The sequence below is a fragment of the Equus caballus genome, chromosome 16, assembly GCF_041296265.1.
Source record: "Equus caballus isolate H_3958 breed thoroughbred chromosome 16, TB-T2T, whole genome shotgun sequence".
Lineage (NCBI taxonomy): Eukaryota > Metazoa > Chordata > Mammalia > Perissodactyla > Equidae > Equus > Equus caballus.
This window is the reverse complement of record NC_091699.1, coordinates 84236207-84254853: the sequence shown is the minus strand read 5'-3', so window position 1 is coordinate 84254853 and position 18647 is coordinate 84236207. Positions and strand designations below refer to the sequence as shown.

Sequence of the window (18647 nt, the reverse complement as noted above, 5' to 3'; positions counted from 1 at the left end):
TCCACTCCATATCTGTCCCACATGGCGAAACAAACAAGCAAACAAATAAATAAACAAAGAGAACCAAAACCAGTTGACTGCCTATAGCTCTTTTTTTTAATGACCACATTCAAAGCAAGCCATATATTTTTAATTTTAATTTTATTCATTTATTTTTTTAAAGATTGGCACCTGAGCTAACAACTGTTGCCAATCTTTTTTTTTCCCTTCTCCTCCCCAAAGCCCCCTCCCCCCCCCAAGTACATAGTTGTATATTTTAGTTGTGGGTCCTTCTGACTTTGCTGTGTGGGACGCCGCCTCAGTGTGGCCTGATGAGTGGTGCCATGTCCGCGCCCAGGATCCGAACTGGCAAAACCCCGGACCGCCGAAGCGGAGCGTGCGAACTTAACCGCTCAGCCACGGGGCTGGCCCCTGCCCATAGTTCTTGACTTCACATGTTACCAGTCTGGAATTCTCTGCCCAAAGCTGGACAGTCAGCCATGGCTGAGGTCTGGGGTCACGTTGTCCTAAGTGGCTGCCCCGTCTGCAACTGTGTGGAAGGAGGAAGAAGAGGCTTTCCTGGAAAAGGGGAGTTGAGCCTGGAAAAGGCTTTCCCTTCCTGGAAAAGGGGAGTTGAGCAGACAGTTCAGTGACCATCAGCATCATGCCTCCTTTGTCCCAGGGGGCGCTCAGCTCAGATGTCTGCCTTGCCCTGGCTGTCTTCCTCTAACTGTACCAATAGTACTGACTGTGTGCCTGTCCCCCTCTGTTTGCCGGGGGCTCCTGCCCTTCAAACCATAGTCTCTGAAGAGGGGGCATTCTTGCCTCCCCGCCATGGGAAAATGGAGCAGGGTGCCATCCTGGTTGTTGCCATTCAACCTTGGTGCCATCTTCTCTCACTTCTGGGTGGCAGGAGATGAACTGGGGGTTGGGGCAGTGTACTCTGAGCTCCTTCCAGTTCCCAGTAGGTAGCCGGGACTTAGTGGCCATCCCTTCTTCACGGTGCTAGGCAGACCCGCTGCTCAGAGCAGAGTTCCTTGCTGGCCGTAACCTGTTCTCTTCCACATCTTTGCAGATCCAGACCATGTCTCTCAGGAAAGCGGAGGGTAAGTCTCCACGGGGTGGTTTGGAACAGTCTTGGCTGTTGTTTGGCCTCCTCTCTCTTCTGTCGCCCACCAGTCAATTTATAGGATGAGGATGGGTGATAGCTGCCCGTGGACATGTGGTGTCAGGTTCTCTGGCTGGGCGAGGGGAGTTGAGAAGAGAGAAGACGATTGCTTCTGGGACAGACAGGGCTCCAGCCTGGTGTTTGTGCTGAAGGCATTCTATGCAGCGGGCAGGCGTCCTTGCCTGGCTTGCTCTTCTCTGTGGGGTGGTGGAGACGTGGGGAGGGTGGGGATCTTGGAGGCAGTGATGGGTGCAGTGGGGTTCCTGAACAAGCTCTTTCTAAGTCACATGCCTGTGGTTCAGGCCACTGACCTTTGCTTTGCTCCCAGCATGTAGCAAGTTGACCCCAAATCTATGTGAATGTGGCCTGTTTGGGGTGTACATGCCCCTCCTCTTGGGTACTCTGGTGTGCTGGTGTGTGCGCATGTGTGAGTGTGTAATGGAGTGCAGGTGTTGGTGTCTAGAGGGAGATGGTACCTTACAGGGGACTGCTCCTGACCCTTGACCAGCCCCTGGAGGAACCTGGCCTTCCCACTCTACCACCTCCCCTGGCCTGGCCCTTTAGCTACACTTCTGCTTTTTCCTGCAAACCCACCCATCTCTGCCCATCCCCTGCCTCAAGACCAGACATTTCTTTCCCAGCCTTGCAACTAGTTCGGAGATGTCCTGTTCCTGTGGGCCTGAGCTTTCTCAGTGCCATGGCTGGGATGGGAGCCATTAATAACCACTGAGTGCCGTGCGCTGCGCCAGGCACTTCAGGTTCCTTCTCTCCTTACCTTGTCCCCACGATTTCATGTGGGCTGGGTATTATTATCCTAATTTTCTAGATGAGGAGACTGAGACTTAGAGGGGTTCAAGGACTTGCCATGTCACGCACAGCTAGTGAGGGGCAGAGCTGGAACGTGAACTCTGATCTTTCTGCCTCCAGTGTCCTTGGTTGTGACCACTGCTCCATCCTGCCTCTCTCTGGGAAAGAAACAGCTGAAGGGCTTGCTCTTTCTGGCCACCACTCACATGGTGTCCCATGCTTTTCTCAGAGTCAGGGATGGGGTCCAGGTATTGGAGCCACTAACTGTTCCTCCTCTCCTCAGGGATCTGCGAGGGCCCGAAGGCTGTGGACACAGAAGAGGACTCTTCCGAGGAAGGTGGGACCTCATTTTCTTCCCTGGTGTCCACTGCAGAAAACAGGTTCACTGCCCTCTCATTGTTTAGTTTGGCTCTACTTAAGTGTATCTGGCCCACTGAACGGGGTGCAGGGAACTAGGGACGTGAAATAAATATTTCTTAAGCACCTTGTGTGTGCCAGCATGTGACATGCGGGTACTAACATGCAATCTGCTGGTTCACTGATGGGGAAACCCAGGCTCAGAGAGGGTCAGTGACTTGCTCAGAGTCACAGAGCCAGCAGGTGGTGGAGCCAGGATTTGGGGGGGCATCTGATGCACAGCCTGTCCCTTGTGCCTGCCCCACCGCCTCTCCCCTGGTACTGTCTGGAGCAGTGGATGAGGAGTCACTGCATTGGCTTCAAACGGCCTTTGCTGTTTTGTTCTGTGTGGTGCTTGTGCTGCAGACACATCATGCAGGCCTAACTGGTGTGCAGGCGTCCGCCTCGGCTCTCTCTTCAGAGCACCGGGTCCCGGCTGTTGTAATTCACTCCATTCGGTGACCGCCTCCGATTTGCAGAGCTCTCAACCAGAGGTCTCGAGGGCATGCAAAGGAGAAGTGAAGAAAATAGCAATGCTCCCTAACCACGGGGAGCTCCTGGGTTGGTAGGGGAGAAGGAGCTTCCAGGGAAGACGAGCGAGTGCGCACAGCCAGCCTGCTGACCCGGGCCTGCCCGCACCAGCCGGGCTGGGATGGGACAGTTCAAAGTCAGCAGCAGATGCACCCGGGAAAGGGTTTTATCTGTGTCACCAAAGAGTTCATCATGAGTATTTTATTTTGTTTTTTAATATAATATTTTTCTGTACTTTTGAGACAGTAATCTATGCTGATGGTCAAAAAAGGGGAAAAAACAAAAGAAAAGAAAGACTGTGAAAGGATGTGCTGTGAGAAGTGGGGGTCCCTCCTGCCGGGCTGTCCAGTTTCCACCCAGACAGTCCACTGTTAGTGTTTCTCGTGTATCTTTCTGGAGATACTTGGTGCAAATCCAAGCGCACATGTGTATGCATTCCTTTCCTTTTTCCCAAGTGGGAGCACACTTTACATGTTCTGCAGTTATTTATTTCCTTAGCAGCTTATTTGGGAAGTCATTTTATATCCCTTTATGTAGAGCTGCTTCGTTATTTTTTCAGGGCTTTGCAATATTCCATTGGATGGATGAAACTAAATTTATTTAAGCCCATGCTGTGGCTCACGCTGTGAGAACCACTGCTCTAGAACAATCGGTTCTCAGGCTTGGCTATTTGTTTGAAGATCTGAGGAGCTTTAAAAATCACTCTTAAGGCTTGGGGCCCACCCTCAGAGATTCTGATATTGTTGGGCTGGGCCCTGGGTGATTCAGGTCTGCAGCCAGGCTTGAGATTGCCACCCTGGACACTGAGCTCCTTGAGAGAAGAGAGATGGCTTTCTTCTGTGTCCCCAGCACCCAGCTCTGGCCTGTTCACACTCATCTTACTTGTCAGTAAATGTCTGTTGAGTGCATCACAGGGCTGGTCCAGCCCTGACCACAGTGGCCCCCCAGTGGTCCTGAAGGGTGCTTCTGGGGGGCCTGTGTGTCTCACCGTGGGTGGCCCCTTTGCAGCAGTTACCACATTTTATTGTAATTGCTCACTTTGCTGCCCTCTGGGTTGGTATTTCTTAAGGTGGGGTCTGTGGCTCACCTCTGTCAGAATCATCCAGGCAAGTTAAAATGCAGGTTCCAGGGCCCTTCCCCAGATCTGTGCAATCAGACTTTCTGGAGTGTGGGGCCAGGGTAGGTGCCTTTTGAACCCAGGTGATTCTGATGTTTATGGCAACTGGAGGGAGAAGCCCTGATCTAGACAGTAGACTCAAAGGGAGCAGGGACCTGTCTATTGTGTCCACCATTGTATCCCCTGGACGGGAACAGAATTGGCGCAGCAATGGGATGAGGGCATCAGGTGGGGCCAGGGCTAGGCTGGAGTTGGCAGCAGGCAGGGCCTGGAATCTGGGGTCAGAATGGAGTCCAGGGAACAAGCTGCAGTCAGGACTCAAGTGAAGTCGAAAGCCCAAATGCCCCATTATTCTGGGACAGGATGAGCCCAGATCTTGCAGGTCCAGACTGGCAGGCGATGAGAATCCTGAAGGTGGGTGGGGGGTCTGAGGCAGTGGTACCCAGGAGCAGAGACATCCCAGCTTCTGACCCTGGGACAGACACTTGGGTAGGGTCAGTGGCCCTGGGCTCACGGGCTGGAGACCAGGATCACTGGCCGAGTGAGGGCCAGGCAGGTGCAGTGGGGCTTTAGGAGTGGATGCTGCAGGTGCCCAGGCTGACCTAGGTGACTGTGCTGCAGAACTGGAGGCCTCCCGAGATGGACAGCAGAAGGTGCTGGCAGCTCTGAGGCGAAACCCCACCTTGCTGAAGCAGTTCAGGCCAGTCCTGGAGGACACCCTGGAGGAGAAACTGGAAAGCATGGGGATAAAGAGGGTAAGCCCAGGGCTACTGTTGTAAGGGCCAATACCCACCATGTAGGCAGGGGCTGTTCTTAAACTGACAAATGATCAATTATTCTTTACTTTATAAGCTTATTCATCTTATTTCTTCCTATTGGGGTGCCTTTGGTGTCCGGGAATATAAAGCCCCACAGCTTCGCCCTCATCTCCCAGTGCAGTGTGGTCTCTTCTCTGTCTCCTCCAACAGCCTCTTGAGATCAGCCCTACCTGGCTGACACGCTACCCTGCGTCCTGAGCTCTCCGTGCTCTCCACTCACTGGTTGCTTTCTTCTGTGTCTCTAGTTAAATTTTCTTGCAGAGGGAATTTAATTGGTTCAATCTGACCTCTGGATGGGTCCCTTGGATGGAGAGTCCATCGTCCATGGCACACGTGGCCACGCCCATCCAGCAGGCGGCTGCGGGTGGGACAGGCTCTGAAAGCTGGGTCTGGTACAAATTAGTATTCGAATGCCATTGTTCCTTCATGCCTGTGTTTAACCAGAGCATGCATATTATCGTGAAGGGCATTAATGAAATCTGTTATTAAATGAAAACATACCTTGTTACTAAAGTAGCCGAATGATCATGTCATTGAAAATACTGTTGTGTAGAGTAAGATTAGAAAAAAAAAAGGACACCTAGGTTTAATTTCGTAAGGATACTCACTCATCTTTGGCGGTTTTCAACTCCTGCTTAATCTAACTTTGGGCCTATGTTCAGACCCGATTAAAACATTTCTTTCTAACCTGAATGAATCCTCATCTGGGATTCGGATGCCTCCTAAGACCCTCCCATGGGCTCTGGGTGGATGTCAGAGCCCAAGCAGCTTCTAATAGGTCTTTGAAGGGTACCTGGCTTTTGTTTTTTGTAGTTGATTTTTTCAAGCATTGTTAGCCACAGTGCATAACAATAGTGCCTGGGTTACGAAAAGGAGCACGTCATGCTCCCCCATCCCAGGATTCAATTGGGTGGAGGAAAAGCATGTCCTGTCTAAGTCCCCTGTGCTGTGGTGTTCTGTCTAAGTCCTGTCCAAGCCCCCTGTACTGTGATGTCCCGTCTAGACCCCCTGTGCCGTGGTGTTGATGGAATTGTAAGCAGCCCTTTGCGTCATCCCGCTATGTGCATTTTGACGGGGCTCCCGGACCCTAAACCAGCCCACTTTCAGCAGGACGGGAAGCTACTGCTCACCCTGCTGTGATGCTCATCTCATCCTCCTCCAGAACACTCCGGTGCTGATGACAGTGACTTCCAGGCCAGCAGCAGCAGGTTGAGAGGCTTAGGAGAAGGAGGAGAAGGGGAGCCCCTGTCTCCAGAGGGGAACTTCTATCTCTTCTAGGGTGCCAAGGGAATCCCTGCGCAGACTCTCAGACACCTGGAGTCCCTCCTGAGAGCCCAGCGGGAGCAGAAGGCGGGGAGGTTTTCTGAATTTTTGAGTCTGAGGGAAAAACTCGTCAAGGAAGCCACCAGCAGAGTGAAGGAGAAACAGAGGAACAGGGCTGCAGGGTCCCAGCAGGACGGCCAGGCTCCAGGTAAGCTGGTGAGAGGCTTGCTTGGGGGCTGTGACCTGGGAGGGTTTGGTTCTTGCCAAGGCTTATTTGCATGTGAGCAGGGTGTAATCCCTGCCCGCACCGGGACATGGCTCTGAAGGACGAGATGATAGGGTCCTCACAGGGGACTGAGTCCAGAAGTCTGGGGTGAGGTGGGGTGGCCCGGGCCTGGGATGCCTCAGGGAAGCAGAGGAGAGCCAGTGCTAGAGCTCGTGGCCAGCCCTGGATGTCCCTGCTCTGATGTGCAGCCTCGCTCGGCAGCTTGGTTCTGCTCTGCTTTACCACAAGTTGAACTTTGCTCCAGCAGGGTTTCTGGTATTTCTCTCTAAACCAGGCATGTCGGTGCTAGGAGACAGGCCCTGGGCCTGGGAGCGCTGGGGCTGCAGATGGCGGCAAATATTCATCAGATGAAAACTTGCTCTGGGGCAGTGGGTGGGCGTGGGGGCTGGGCCAGTTCTGCATGGACAAATCCTCAGAGCTCAGACGTGTTCCCTGGGCCGAGTCACTGCTGCTCCTCTGCCCCCGGGGCCGTGACAAGGGAAGGCCTGTGGTTCTCGTGGAGGATTAAAGTATGAGGGCGAGGGCCTCCAGCCTCTGTCCTCAAGGAATTTAGGGAGAAAGGGAACTTGTGTTCCTAGGTTCAAGAGCCCCCCATTTCTGGAGGATTCCAAGATCCACTGGGCTGCTGTACCTGGAGGCCTTGAGGGGGGGGGGGGCGGTGCTTCAATGAGTCTGGGCTGCTCAGGCAGGGGGATGCCCCGGCTGCTTTCACTCGTCTTCTCAGTCACGGACATACTCAGCCAGAGGAACATCACTTCCTCTGTCCAGGCAGACCCAACCTGAGCTCTTTGCGCAGAGGAATTTTCCAGATTGTGGTCCACATATCTCTAGGGAAATGAGAGATAATTTTAGTTGGTCTATGGACCAATAATTTTAAAATTTAATCTTTCCTTTTCTCCATGTGAATTAGAAAAACTGTTACTAACATAGCAGTCTTGTGAGAGCATGAAATTATTACTTGGACAAATATGAAGCAGGTATTTTGTGGTTGAAAGTAGCGTCGTTTAGTATAAAAATGTTAAATAGATAAGAGGACCGTTGGTGTGAGGAAATGGTGGAAATCGTGTTGGTCTGGGAAACTGTCCTATTTAGTTTAAACGTCTGATCTTAGAAGCTGTAAGGAAAGGGCGGTTCTTTGTCGTGCACAGACATCGCAGACAGAAGGGTATCTGTCCTGTTGGCTAACCCGCCTTGCACACTTCAGCTTAAGCTCCAGCCCTTTGCTCTCTTGCTCAGGTGTGCACTCCTTCCTTCGCTCGCTCATCTAGTTCAGGACTCACCGAGGCTCACCTGAGCCAGGGCCGCCACCTCAGCTGGGGAGCTGGCCGGGACAGTTGTGTGATGGAGACAGGCCCAGGGCAGTGGGAGCTCCCAGGAGAGGGGACAGGCAGTCAGGGAAGATGAAGGGAAGCACCCCTGAGTCCTGGCTTCCAAGGAGAGGAAGGTATCTTGCTCCTCCAGGTGCCACCCTCCCCTCTAGCCCTTGCTCCTGTAGTCAGGAAGCCCTCTTGTCTCCTCTCCTCTTCCTGGTCTTGGGGTCCTGTCTTCTCCAGGGCATGTCACTGACATGTGAGGTGAGCACTGTGACCTCTCTTTCCAGCTCTGTGCTACACGCTTCTCTTTCCAGGTCCCCTGTGAGTGCCTTGTGCATGCTCACCTCCTGTCTCCGCTCAGACGCGGCCTCCTTTGTTCTGGGGCAAAGCCGTGGGGTGTAGAGGGGCGGTGGCAAGAGCCGTAGATTTGGGGTGCCCTGGGTTTGCGTCTACCACTTGCTCCCATGGAATGGTGGGTTTTCACCGAGTCCCTTAATCTCTCGAAGCCTCTGTGGAGTAGGGAAAACGATGCTCTCCGAGGGTGTCTGCAGCTAAATGGAGGTTGTGAAGTGCTTATTAGCTCTGCGTTTGTACACGGCAACTGTAGCTATTGTGGTTATTCTCCCTCGGCAAGTTTGTCGGCCTCCCCTTTCTCTTCCGTTGACGCTCTCCTGGAAGGTCCACTTCTGAGTAACGGCGTTCTCTGAGAGCAGTGTATTTCAAATGTTTTTTGACCTTGAGCTAGAGTAAGAAACACATCTTACGCTGTGACTCGATCCACACGTGTAAGACTCCCGCTGTGCACTTTCTCTCCTCTTATCTTTCCATAAAACAGTTGCTGATTCTGGACTCCCTCTTCTTCTCCGTGGGTCTTGATGCAATTTGGAAGAGAGAGGGTGTGTCTAGTTGCCTGCAACGGGCCGTTCTGGGAGGAGGTTGTGTGGGTCTTGATAGCCCATGTGGTCCTGCGGTGACCTCTGGCGGCAGGAGGGCCTTCCTGCAAGGCTGCCCGCACACCAGCGACTGCAGCTTGAGTGGGTAGAGAGGGTAGACGGCCTTAGCGAGGTCGGCCTCTAGGATTATGTCGGGGGTGAGCTGCAGACAATGCTGGGTCCCACTGCAGACGTGCAGCCTCCTGTGGGTCTCCTAGAATGATGACATAACCCTGGAACACCAGTTGCTCTCCTGGTCTCTGATGAAACCATGGGTCCCAGCCCCAAGTCTGGCAAGCAGCGGGACATCTGGGGTGGGGGAAATTATTAAATCTGCTGTGGTTATACTGCAGCGGAGTGACTTGTCCATTTCTAGTGTGTCGGAGCCTCTCTCGGCATCCTCTGAGGCTTGAGGGCCCAGGTGGGTATGCTCTGAAAATCATTCTTATCTGTGTTTCTAGCCAAGAGCCAGCAGAACCTTTTGTTCACCAAAGAGGTCCAGCCAAAGGGCAGGACCCTGCATGTGACATTGCCGTCCAAGCTGGCAGAGCCACCCATGACAACTCCTCAGAGCCGCGGCAGCCATGGCCCTGGCCTCGTCCAGGTGCCCACCCCAGCTCCGCGCCCCAGAGCCCATGGATCCTCTGGCACCCCTGCTTCCCCGGGGCCTGGGCTGAGGTGAGCCCTGGACTCTGCACCCTCCCCGGGTTGGTGATGTGGCTCCCGGCCTCACGCATCCCTGTTCTGGGCTCTCCAGAGGCTTCTGCAGACATGTGAGGGGCACAGAGAGAAATGAACAGGAGGGGCCTCAGGTGGGGTTCAAACTGAGCTCATAGGAAGAGACTGGGGCCCTTTGGTCCCAGCCAGGACAAACCTCCCTGCCCCTTCCCCATCTCTTCCCGGGCAGCAGCTGGCACACTGGAATAGCTGGGTCTTCATCTTCTAAGGGAGGAGCTGGCGTGGCTGCTATGCTCCAGGATGGCTCCTGGCTGTCCAGGGAGGGAGCAGGGCTGGCTCTGGGCAAACCAAACACACTTGCAAGTGGTGAAATGTGTTTCACTTTTCCTTCTGGCCCATTCGTCCCTCGTTTCTTCTCCATGGCAGTACGCCCCCGTTCAGTTCTGAAGAGGACACTGAAGGAGATCCTGTGCAGCGTGTGTCTCTCCAGCCCCCGAGAGTTCCTTCGAGGATGGGGTCCCGGCCAGAGGATGACTGGGACTGGTCTGACACCGAGACGTCGGAGGGGAACGCCCAGCCCCCCGGCAAGGGCTCTGGTGGGCTGGCTACCTCAGGTGACGAAGGTTTTCTTTAAAAGTATTAATGAGGCCTGTGGCTTCTGGTTTCAGTTGCATTTTCTAGCCAAGGCTTAGTTTAAAAATATGGAACTTATGGTTCTGTCTTTTTGAAGTTGGAAAGTGGAAGCAATGGGGTGTGAGCCCAGGTGTGTGCAATCTGCAAAGTCTTGATGGATTCTGCTGTCCATCTTGTCCACAGCATAGCCCAAGCCTCCTAGTCCATCAGAGTCTACCAGAACCAGATCTTTGGAGAAGTGTTGACAACCTGCCTGGCAGGGCGATAGGGTGGAAAAATCTTGGAACCGGGAGTCAGGAGTCCTCGGATGCTGTTCGGGCTCTGTCACTTGCTACCTGCTTGTGCCTGTAGGAGGGGTTTCGCTTCCTTTGTTGTAGAATGATGTGTCTGGACAAGATGATTCATGGGGGTGAGGAACACAGTGCTTGGTACGTAGTAGGCCCTTAGCAAACATTTCTTGAATGAACCAATGAGCCAAGGGCTGTTTAGCTCCAGATGTCGCTCAGGCCCTCTGACGTTTGAACCCAGAAGGCCTCAGTTAGCTCCTTGCTTCTTGATCATTCCTGAGGTCCGCACATCCACCTTGCCTTTGCCATGTCACCAGGAGTCCTTAGACGATGTAGGTCACTGCTTTGCTCCCTTCCTGTGCAGAGTTTGCAGAAAGACTGGCCACAGCCCTCCTGTGCTAATTTATATTTATGATATTTCTTCTTGTGTCTGTGAAGACATTGAAGGAGGATGTGTCTGCATATTAGTTTTGCAGTTCATGTACCAACGGAGCAGAGGTTCTGCCTTAGCCTCCTATTAAGAAGGAAGAACAGCTGCCTAAGATGTAGGCCCTGTCCCAGCCCTGTCCCAGCCCTCAAGTCTGCACTGTTACATTTCAGGATCCTCAGAGCCTCGCGTCACCGGCACACGCGGGCCTGGGCCTTCTCTCTCTCTTTGCCCCTCTCCTCGTGATTGTCCTTCCCTCTGCCTTCTGACCTTTGCCACACTCCCTCTGTCCACACCAGAGCCTTGCCATGAGCCACAAGGGTGAGGCATTCATTCTCTGGGCTTTTCTCGCTGACACAGCCTCTGGTTGCCTTCCAGAGACACTGGTGCAGTCGATGGTCAAGAACCTCGAGAAGCAGCTGGAGGCTCCGGCGAAGAAGCCTGTTGGAGGCGTCAAGCTATTCCTAATGCCCGATGCTGGGCCACAGAGGGCTGCCACACCAGGGAGGGAGCCCCAGGTAGGGTGTAGGATGCTTGGAAGTTGCCCTGAAAGTCCGTGCAGAGCCAGCTCTGAGTTTGGGGGACCTAGGGTGGGGATTGGGGGAGGGTCCTGCAAGTGTCAGTCTTGGCTCTAGAGGGACGTTGCAGGTGACCTCACTGTCTCCTCTGCTCCTGTGCAGGTGGAGAGATGGCCTCTTTCAAATGCTTGTTGCTTGTGTGCATGTTAATATGAAAAGGCCTTTTGGTCCATTATTCAGGCAACTACATGGTAGGTTGTTTCTCCTGGCCACTCACACTCCATTTCCTGCCTCTGGTAGAGCCTGGATACGGCTCTGGGTCTGCCTTCCTGCCATAGCTGCCTCTTCGGGCTCTGGCTGATCCCACAGCAGACCCCTCCCCATTCCTTCACTCCTCCGAGGACCCCAACACAAGGCTGTCTGCAGAGCAGATTTCTCCCCAAGGATGGGGCATTGGAGTGTCATCATATAGCACATCAGAGTAGGTGACAACATACAGTGGGAACAACGGCACACCTTTGTCCTCATCACTGAATGTCTTGATGATCTTGCTCTCTCAGGCTCTAGCTGCCGTCAGATTTAGAGCTCACATGCTCCGCCTCCCTGACTCTTATCATGACCAGACACCCTCACTGCTCCCTGTCAGGGACCAACTCCCACATTCCTGTTACTTTCTTAGGCAGAAACATTTAGAGTTCTTGTTACTTCATGTTCCATTCTCACCTTTGTCATTCCAAAAGGTGCATCCTGGGATGACCAATGCTATTGCTAAAACCCAGAAGTAGTGGGCAAGCAGTTCTTGGTTCTCGGTAGCATACTCGCTCTCTCCTTTACTACATAATGTGTTTGGTTGATTGCACAGCTCATGTACATTTGTGAGTCATGAGTCCAAATGATTAGAACAAATATTCATTCCTTTCCCTGTGTTGTGAAAGAGCACCAGCAAAGCAGGGGAAGCGCTGTGCAGAGCCTGCTGCTGCCCTGGGCCCCCGGAGGTTTCTGACTGGGTGGCCTTACATTCCAGGAGAAAATGCACAGGATGCTTATGTCAAAGCCCAGGTGGCCTGGGCCTCGTCCCGGCATGGGCACTGAGAACTCCAGACGGGTGACTGTGATCCTGGTAGCCTGCGTCCTTTGCTGACTCTGGGCTCTCCCATTGGCCGCAGCCCAGGCCCCTTCCAGCTGCAGGGTCCTGGCATCTGGAGCTCCCCTCGCACTCCTTTGGTTGGATTACCAACCTGGCCTGACCCAAGAGAAGCAGTCTGAGAGGAGGTCAGGTGGGCGCTTTAGCCCCTGGTGCATTCAGCTCAGGAATTCAGAAAAGTCAAACCTCTGAGCTTCTAGCTCTGAAAATTTGGGCAGTTAAAAAGTCTAGACAAAATTTAAGTGACGAAAGCAACCTGATCTACACAGGGCTTTCCGAGGAGCTTCCCTTGGTCTGGCTAGAGGAATTTCAAGAGTGCTTGAAGTCACTCTAACCCCTGGTCCCTGACGCAGGTTCTCAAAGAGAGGGAAACCTGAGAAAGCAGGAGGGTGGTGTCCCCCTGCTGCTTTCTTCCCGGTCTGCATTTTGCCCCATGTCCATCCTGCATCGCCATCCTCCCTTAGCAGAACGCATTTTCTTCTCCCATTTACCTCCCGCAGCTGTCTGACGATGAGAGTGACTTGGAGGTCTCTTCTTTGGAAGATCTCCCCCAGGACCTGGACCAGAGAGAGAAACCGAAGCCCTTGTCTCGTTCAAAGCTCCCAGAGAAGTTTGGCGCCAGCTCTTGGAGCCCCAGCCGACCCAGGGTCCCTGGCTGGTGATCCTGCCCCAGAACCTGGTGGGTAGAGGACCAGCCATGTCGCCTGGCTGGGGCCAGCTAGGTCCCACCCAACAGAAGAGGCTGCTGGGCGTCTTGTCTTCGCCAGTAACCGAGAGGTCTTCTTCCTTGGAGAGAAGCACAGCGGAAGACGGGTATAATTTCTCCCTCCCCGCCTGTGAGGGGTCCTGCCCCAGAGCATCAGCGGTGCCTGGCTGGGTGCCCATGGGTCCTCCCACAGCTTGAGAAAGGCTTATAACAGGACCTCTGAGCAATTTCCTTCCACCACCTCAATGTTTACTACTTGGTCTCTATTCCGGAGCGTTTGTAAACCTGTGGGAGCACTGTGAAGATGAATCCTATGTGGGGTTCTTTTGGTGACAAGTGCCTCAGTCGGTCATTCAGTGATTGATCCAAAGTCATTTACTAAGTGCCTGCTCTGTGCCAGGTCCCCCAGCTTCTCACTGCCGAGTCGAGGTGCAGGCAGAGATGGGTGGGGCAGAAAGTACGGGACAGTAATCTAGTAACAGAGATTGGGGTGTTATGGGAGCGTAGACGGGACCATCCAATGCAGCCTGGGGTGATCTTGGAGAGCTTCCCAGAGTTGTGATGTCTAGCACGGCAGTGGGAGGGAGGGCCACTTGGCTGGGGCCTCATATCCCTAAAGGACCACAAATTTTATTTTATTTTATCTTTTTGCTTGAGGAGGATTAGCCCTGAGCTAACACCTGTTGCCAGTCTTCATCTATTTTGTATGTGGGTCACTCCCACAACATGGTCACAAACGAGTGGTGTATATCCGCACCTGGGAACTGAACCAGGGCTGCCGAAGTAGAGAGCGCCGAACTTAACCACTAGGCTGTGGGGCCGGCCCCAGGACCACAAATTTAATTTTTGATATTATTTCCAAAATTAGGTTATATATATAGCCACTGTATTTTTTGTAATGTGAAAAGCATTCATTTATTATATGTGGACATTTAAATATAACACAATGTTTATAACTCTGGTATTTCTTCATTATTTTTGGAGCTTCTGTGGGGGCAGGGGTGGGGGTGAAGCACCCTGCACCCCAATCGTGTCGGTTTACATCCTGTGGGTGCAGTTGCCAAGAGGGAGTTAGGAGTGTGAGAGGTTTGTTGAGGAGCCTCACCTGTGAAAGGTGCAGGTGGAGGAAGCAGGCTTGGATGGGGAAAGGCCTCAGAGTGCGATGCAGGTCTGACTACGGTGGGAGGAGAGGAAGGAGGAAGCAGGAACAGGCAGGAAGAGCCCCAGACCACCAGGCAGAGCTGAAGTCCACCAACCCAATGAGAGCTCCAGGGCAGGAATGGCCCACCAGGGAGTCCCCAGTGGGCAGAAACGGCCAGGCCCTGGTGCCCCCACCCTGCTCGGCCATTGAGTAGGGCGGCCCATGAAGAGGGAGACCTGACCTGAAAGCTGAGACGAGCCCTGTCAGCCAACTTCATTCCTTGTAGTTGAACAGCAGTTTTTTTTTCCTGGAGGGAGACCCAGCGGTGCATCTCCACGCCTCACAAGCAGAGGGAATAGCGTGCCAGGACCACGTTGCCAACACCCAGCTTTAACCATTATCAACTCAACACACAGCCCGTCTTGTTTCATCCATCTCTCCCCCCACCTCAGGTCTCTCCTCCCCAGCCCTCCGTCCAGGCTTCTTTTGACCTCTGGGTGGTCCTGACACCTGGGCTAGGCCCTGATGTCCTAGGAGGAAGAAACAGGGGAAGTGAGGGAGGGAAAGCCTTGCCTGGAACAAAGGGGACCTGCGCGTGGGGAGGCTTGAGGGGATCATGGGGCTGTTCAGTGAGGCCGGAGCACAGCTTATGAAGGGCCTTATGGGGTATTTGGGGCCAGCACAGCCCTGGCTGGCTGGGGGGTAAATCCCTTTGTGTATCTCATAGCTTTGAACAGCTGAGAATGTGTAGGGTGGATGATCCAGTGGCTGTGTGAGAAGGGACAGTGACTGAGGAGTGGTGGGGCTTCATCCTCCTCTCAGAATTCTACCCACAAAGCTGTGTTTTCCTATTCACTAGGTTTGGTTTCCCTTCCCGTGCCAGGCGCCCACATCACGCATGCCCCCTGAGGTCTCTGCTTGTGGCCTCAGGGTTGTCTCTGGCGCTGTGGAAGGCTGCACCGTCTACTTGCAGGTACAACCGGAGGTGTGGGAGGGCTGCCACTACCCGGGCGGCCCACAGCCAAGGTGGGATGGGAGTTGGTGAGTAATTGTGCCAGCCTCCTTGTGCTTTGGTGGGACAATTCTGAGGCTTGTTCTGCAGTTTCTCAGAGCATCCCCAGGGGGAGTGAGCCCCAGCTCCCAGCAGCAGTTACTGCTTGTTAACACACCCTTTATCGGCCTTTCTCCCTCCTGCTTCATTTTTCTCACTCTGTCACTTCTGCTTCTTCTCTGAAATAAATTAACCTGTACGGTGTACCTGTGTAACGTGCAAACACTCACTGGTGAAAATTGCCGATGAGAATGACTCTGTTCTTGAGTGTTCATTATTAAGTTATGTGTTTCCAAACATATTTTTCTATCTGCTGTGAAGATTGACGTATTAGTTTTGCATTTCTATGCTGTTTAGCCCTCCCCACTTTCACATACATTTTAAAATCCTCTGGCAAGATTTATAAGAAGTTTGGAACATATGTGTATTAGGGTTCTCCAGAGAAACAGAAGCAATAGGATGTATATGGATATATATAAGAGGGGATTTCTTATAGGAATTGGCTCACGTGGTCCTGGAGGCTGAGCAGTTCGATGATCTGGCCCCTGCAGGCTGGGGAGAACTTGGAAAGCCCTTGATGTCAGTCCTGGAGTCTGAAGGCCTGAGAACCAGGAACTCTGATTCAAATGCTAATCTATTTTGGAAGCACTCTCAGGGACACACACAGAAATAATGTTTGACCAGCTCTCCGGGCATCCCTTAGCCCAGTCAGGTTGAAATGTAGAATTAATCATCATGCTATGTAACATATTACGTTATTTAAAAATGATGCAAACAATAAGATTGATCTTGAAAAATTAGAAAAATACAGATAATCAAAAAGAAAAATAGGGGCTGGCCCCGTGGCCGAGTGGTTAAGTTCGCGCGCTCCGCTGCAAGCGGCCCAGTGTTTCGTTGGTTCGAATCCTGGGCGCGGACATGGCACTGCTCATCAAACCACGCTGAGGCAGCGTCCCACATGCCACAACTAGAAGGACCCACAACGAAGAATATACAACTATGTACCGGGGGGCTTTGGGGAGAAAAAGGAAAAAATAAAATCTTTAAAAAAAAAAAAAGAAAAAGAAAAATAAATTTGAATAACCCCTAAATCCAGAGTCAACTACCATTAACATCTAGGTACACATGTCCTGATTAAAAAAGTACATATGTCTCCTTCCTAGGATTTAACTATATTCATTCTTCTCTAGCTTGATTTTCCTTCTTGAAAAAAGATTATAAATGTCCTTACATCAATACATATGTGTCAACATAATGGCCACATAGTATTACAAGGTAAACATTACAAAAATTTATTTAACTAGACATTTCAACTTAGGGCTTTTTATAAATTAGGACATGGTAAACAAACATGTATATACATCTTTGTGCACTTAATTAAGATCTCCTTAGGACTATAAATACTCAGACGTGAGGTTGCTGGGCCAACATAATAATGGGAGCCAGCCCTCTATGGCAGGCACTGGCCTGAGTTCCCTAGGAATATTCTCTGACTTCGGCTCACAGCAGCCCTTTGAGGGGTTGCCACTGTTACGGTCATTTTACGGACTCGGAACTGAGACACGGCAATTAAGAAACTTGCTTTTCATTCTGTTGTCAGTTAAGTGGGATGACTGAGATCTGACCTGGCCTTGCTGGCCTTGGCGCATAATCATGTCCTCTTGGGGATTTTTGTTACATGGTTTCCAGAAAACCTGAGCCAATTTAGGCTAATGTTTGCCATTCTCATTTTCACATTTCCTTACCACCAGGGGGTATTGTTCATTTTTAAATGTTTGGACGATGTGCTAAGTGAAAAATGCAACCTCATTTTTAAAAGAATTTATATTTTTTTGGTTTTCTTCTAATGTAGGATTCTTTTTCATTTTCATATTGATTATTTCTATTTCTTCTTTTACAAATTGCCTGATCGCATTCTTAGTCCTTTTCTCCCCCAGTTGATGTAATTAACTTTTGCTTGTTGCTGTTTTCTTTATCTTTTTATTGTGGAAAACTTCAAGCACGTATAAAAGTAGAGAGAATGTATGAGGACCTCGATGGCCTTGCAGCTCAGCTTTAACAATTGTCAGCATGTGGCAACTCTTGTTTCTTCTAAATCTCTCTCTCTCCAACCTCCTCCCGGATAGTCGAATCATTATGTCTACAATATTTCCATATTTATCTCTAAAAGATACTTCCTTTTCAAAAGAAGCATTCTACCACCACCATCGCACTAAAACAAAAATCAATAAGATCTTCTAAACATCATCCAATACCTACTCATTGTTCACATTTCCTCTATTTTCCTTTGCATGTTTTAGTCTCTTTAATCTATAGATTCCTCTTCCACTTTCCCCTCTCTTCCCGCCCTCCCTCCCTCCCAATCTTTATTATTTTTGTCGTTGCCGAAGAAATTGGGTTATTTGCCTTGTAGAATTTCCCAGTCTGGACTTGGCCGATGGCATTGCTGTGCTGCTGTGTAATGTCTCCTTTTCCCCTGAACTTTCTATACATTTGTAGTTAGATCTAAATACTTGATCGGGTTCAGCTTTTTTGATTTTTGATTCTTTTTGACAGGACACTTCATAGATGGTGGTGTGCACTTCCATCAGGGGGCACGTAACGTCAGTTTCCCTCTTTTCATGGTATTGGTGATGACACTGATGATTAATTGAGGATCATTGTCTAAATCTGTCTATTGATTAGGGATTTCTAAAATTGTGATAGTCTAAATCTATCATTCCTTTGGGATTTACTTGCTGGAAAACTTCTGTAAGGAGAAATTCTCTGTATCAAACTCTCTGGTTGCCTTGAGGTATGGTTTATATAGGTAAGGAATATAATGGTTTGATTTTTTCTCCTTTCAGAATAAGCAGTTGGTTTCTTAGTATCCTCCATAGACACCATATGAACTCATGTATTTAAATATATTTGATTTGTTAAATTTATTGTACTTGTTATCCTTATTGAGGCTAAAGATTGTCCTGTCTTTGGCCAATGGGTACCTCTTCAGGTTGGTTCCTGGGTCCTTTTGAATGACCTTAGTAGTCTCATTGCTTCCTTGCCATCTGGTATGAAGGATGCTCCAGGCTTATATTGTCTGTTTCCTACCTCAGACCTGAATTAGTATCTCTGGGGACTCCCGGTTTCTTTCAGAGGAAAACAGTACTTATAGATACAATCTGGATGCTGAGACTGCTTATTGCTACTGGTCTTGTCATTATTTTTAAGCCCTTTTGGTGGACAGAGATAGGAAATACAATTAAGAAAATATATTCTGAGTTCATACTGATATTTCCCTTTCAAATTCAGGACTACAGGATTTTTATAGTACCTCATTGATCTAACATCTGTCCGTATCACTTTTCCTCCACACCAAAAGTCCTGGCTCTTAACGTTACGATCGCAGCCTCAGAATAGCAATACCAACACTATTGCCCACAGTATGAATATTGGAAACAGTTTAAGATTTA

At 50.9% G+C, this 18647-nt stretch overlaps 1 protein-coding gene across 4 annotated transcripts in view; it reads left to right on the top strand.

Annotated features, from left to right (window-relative positions):
• The window catches only part of DZIP1L (DAZ interacting zinc finger protein 1 like), a 42481-nt gene extending 28522 nt beyond the window's left edge, over positions 1 to 13959 (top strand). For all 4 annotated transcript variants that reach the window (XM_023620994.2, XM_070239096.1, XM_070239097.1 and 1 more), the window contains 8 exons: positions 1055 to 1085; positions 2238 to 2291; positions 4620 to 4753; positions 6095 to 6287; positions 9072 to 9288; positions 9715 to 9902; positions 11014 to 11153; positions 12798 to 13959. In XM_023620994.2, the coding sequence (XP_023476762.2) occupies positions 1055 to 1085; positions 2238 to 2291; positions 4620 to 4753; positions 6095 to 6287; positions 9072 to 9288; positions 9715 to 9902; positions 11014 to 11153; positions 12798 to 12959 (1119 nt within the window). In that variant the 3' untranslated portion in view covers positions 12960 to 13959. The remainder of the gene's footprint in view (positions 1 to 1054; positions 1086 to 2237; positions 2292 to 4619; positions 4754 to 6094; positions 6288 to 9071; positions 9289 to 9714; positions 9903 to 11013; positions 11154 to 12797) is intronic.
• The last annotated feature ends 4688 nt before the right edge of the window (positions 13960 to 18647 follow it).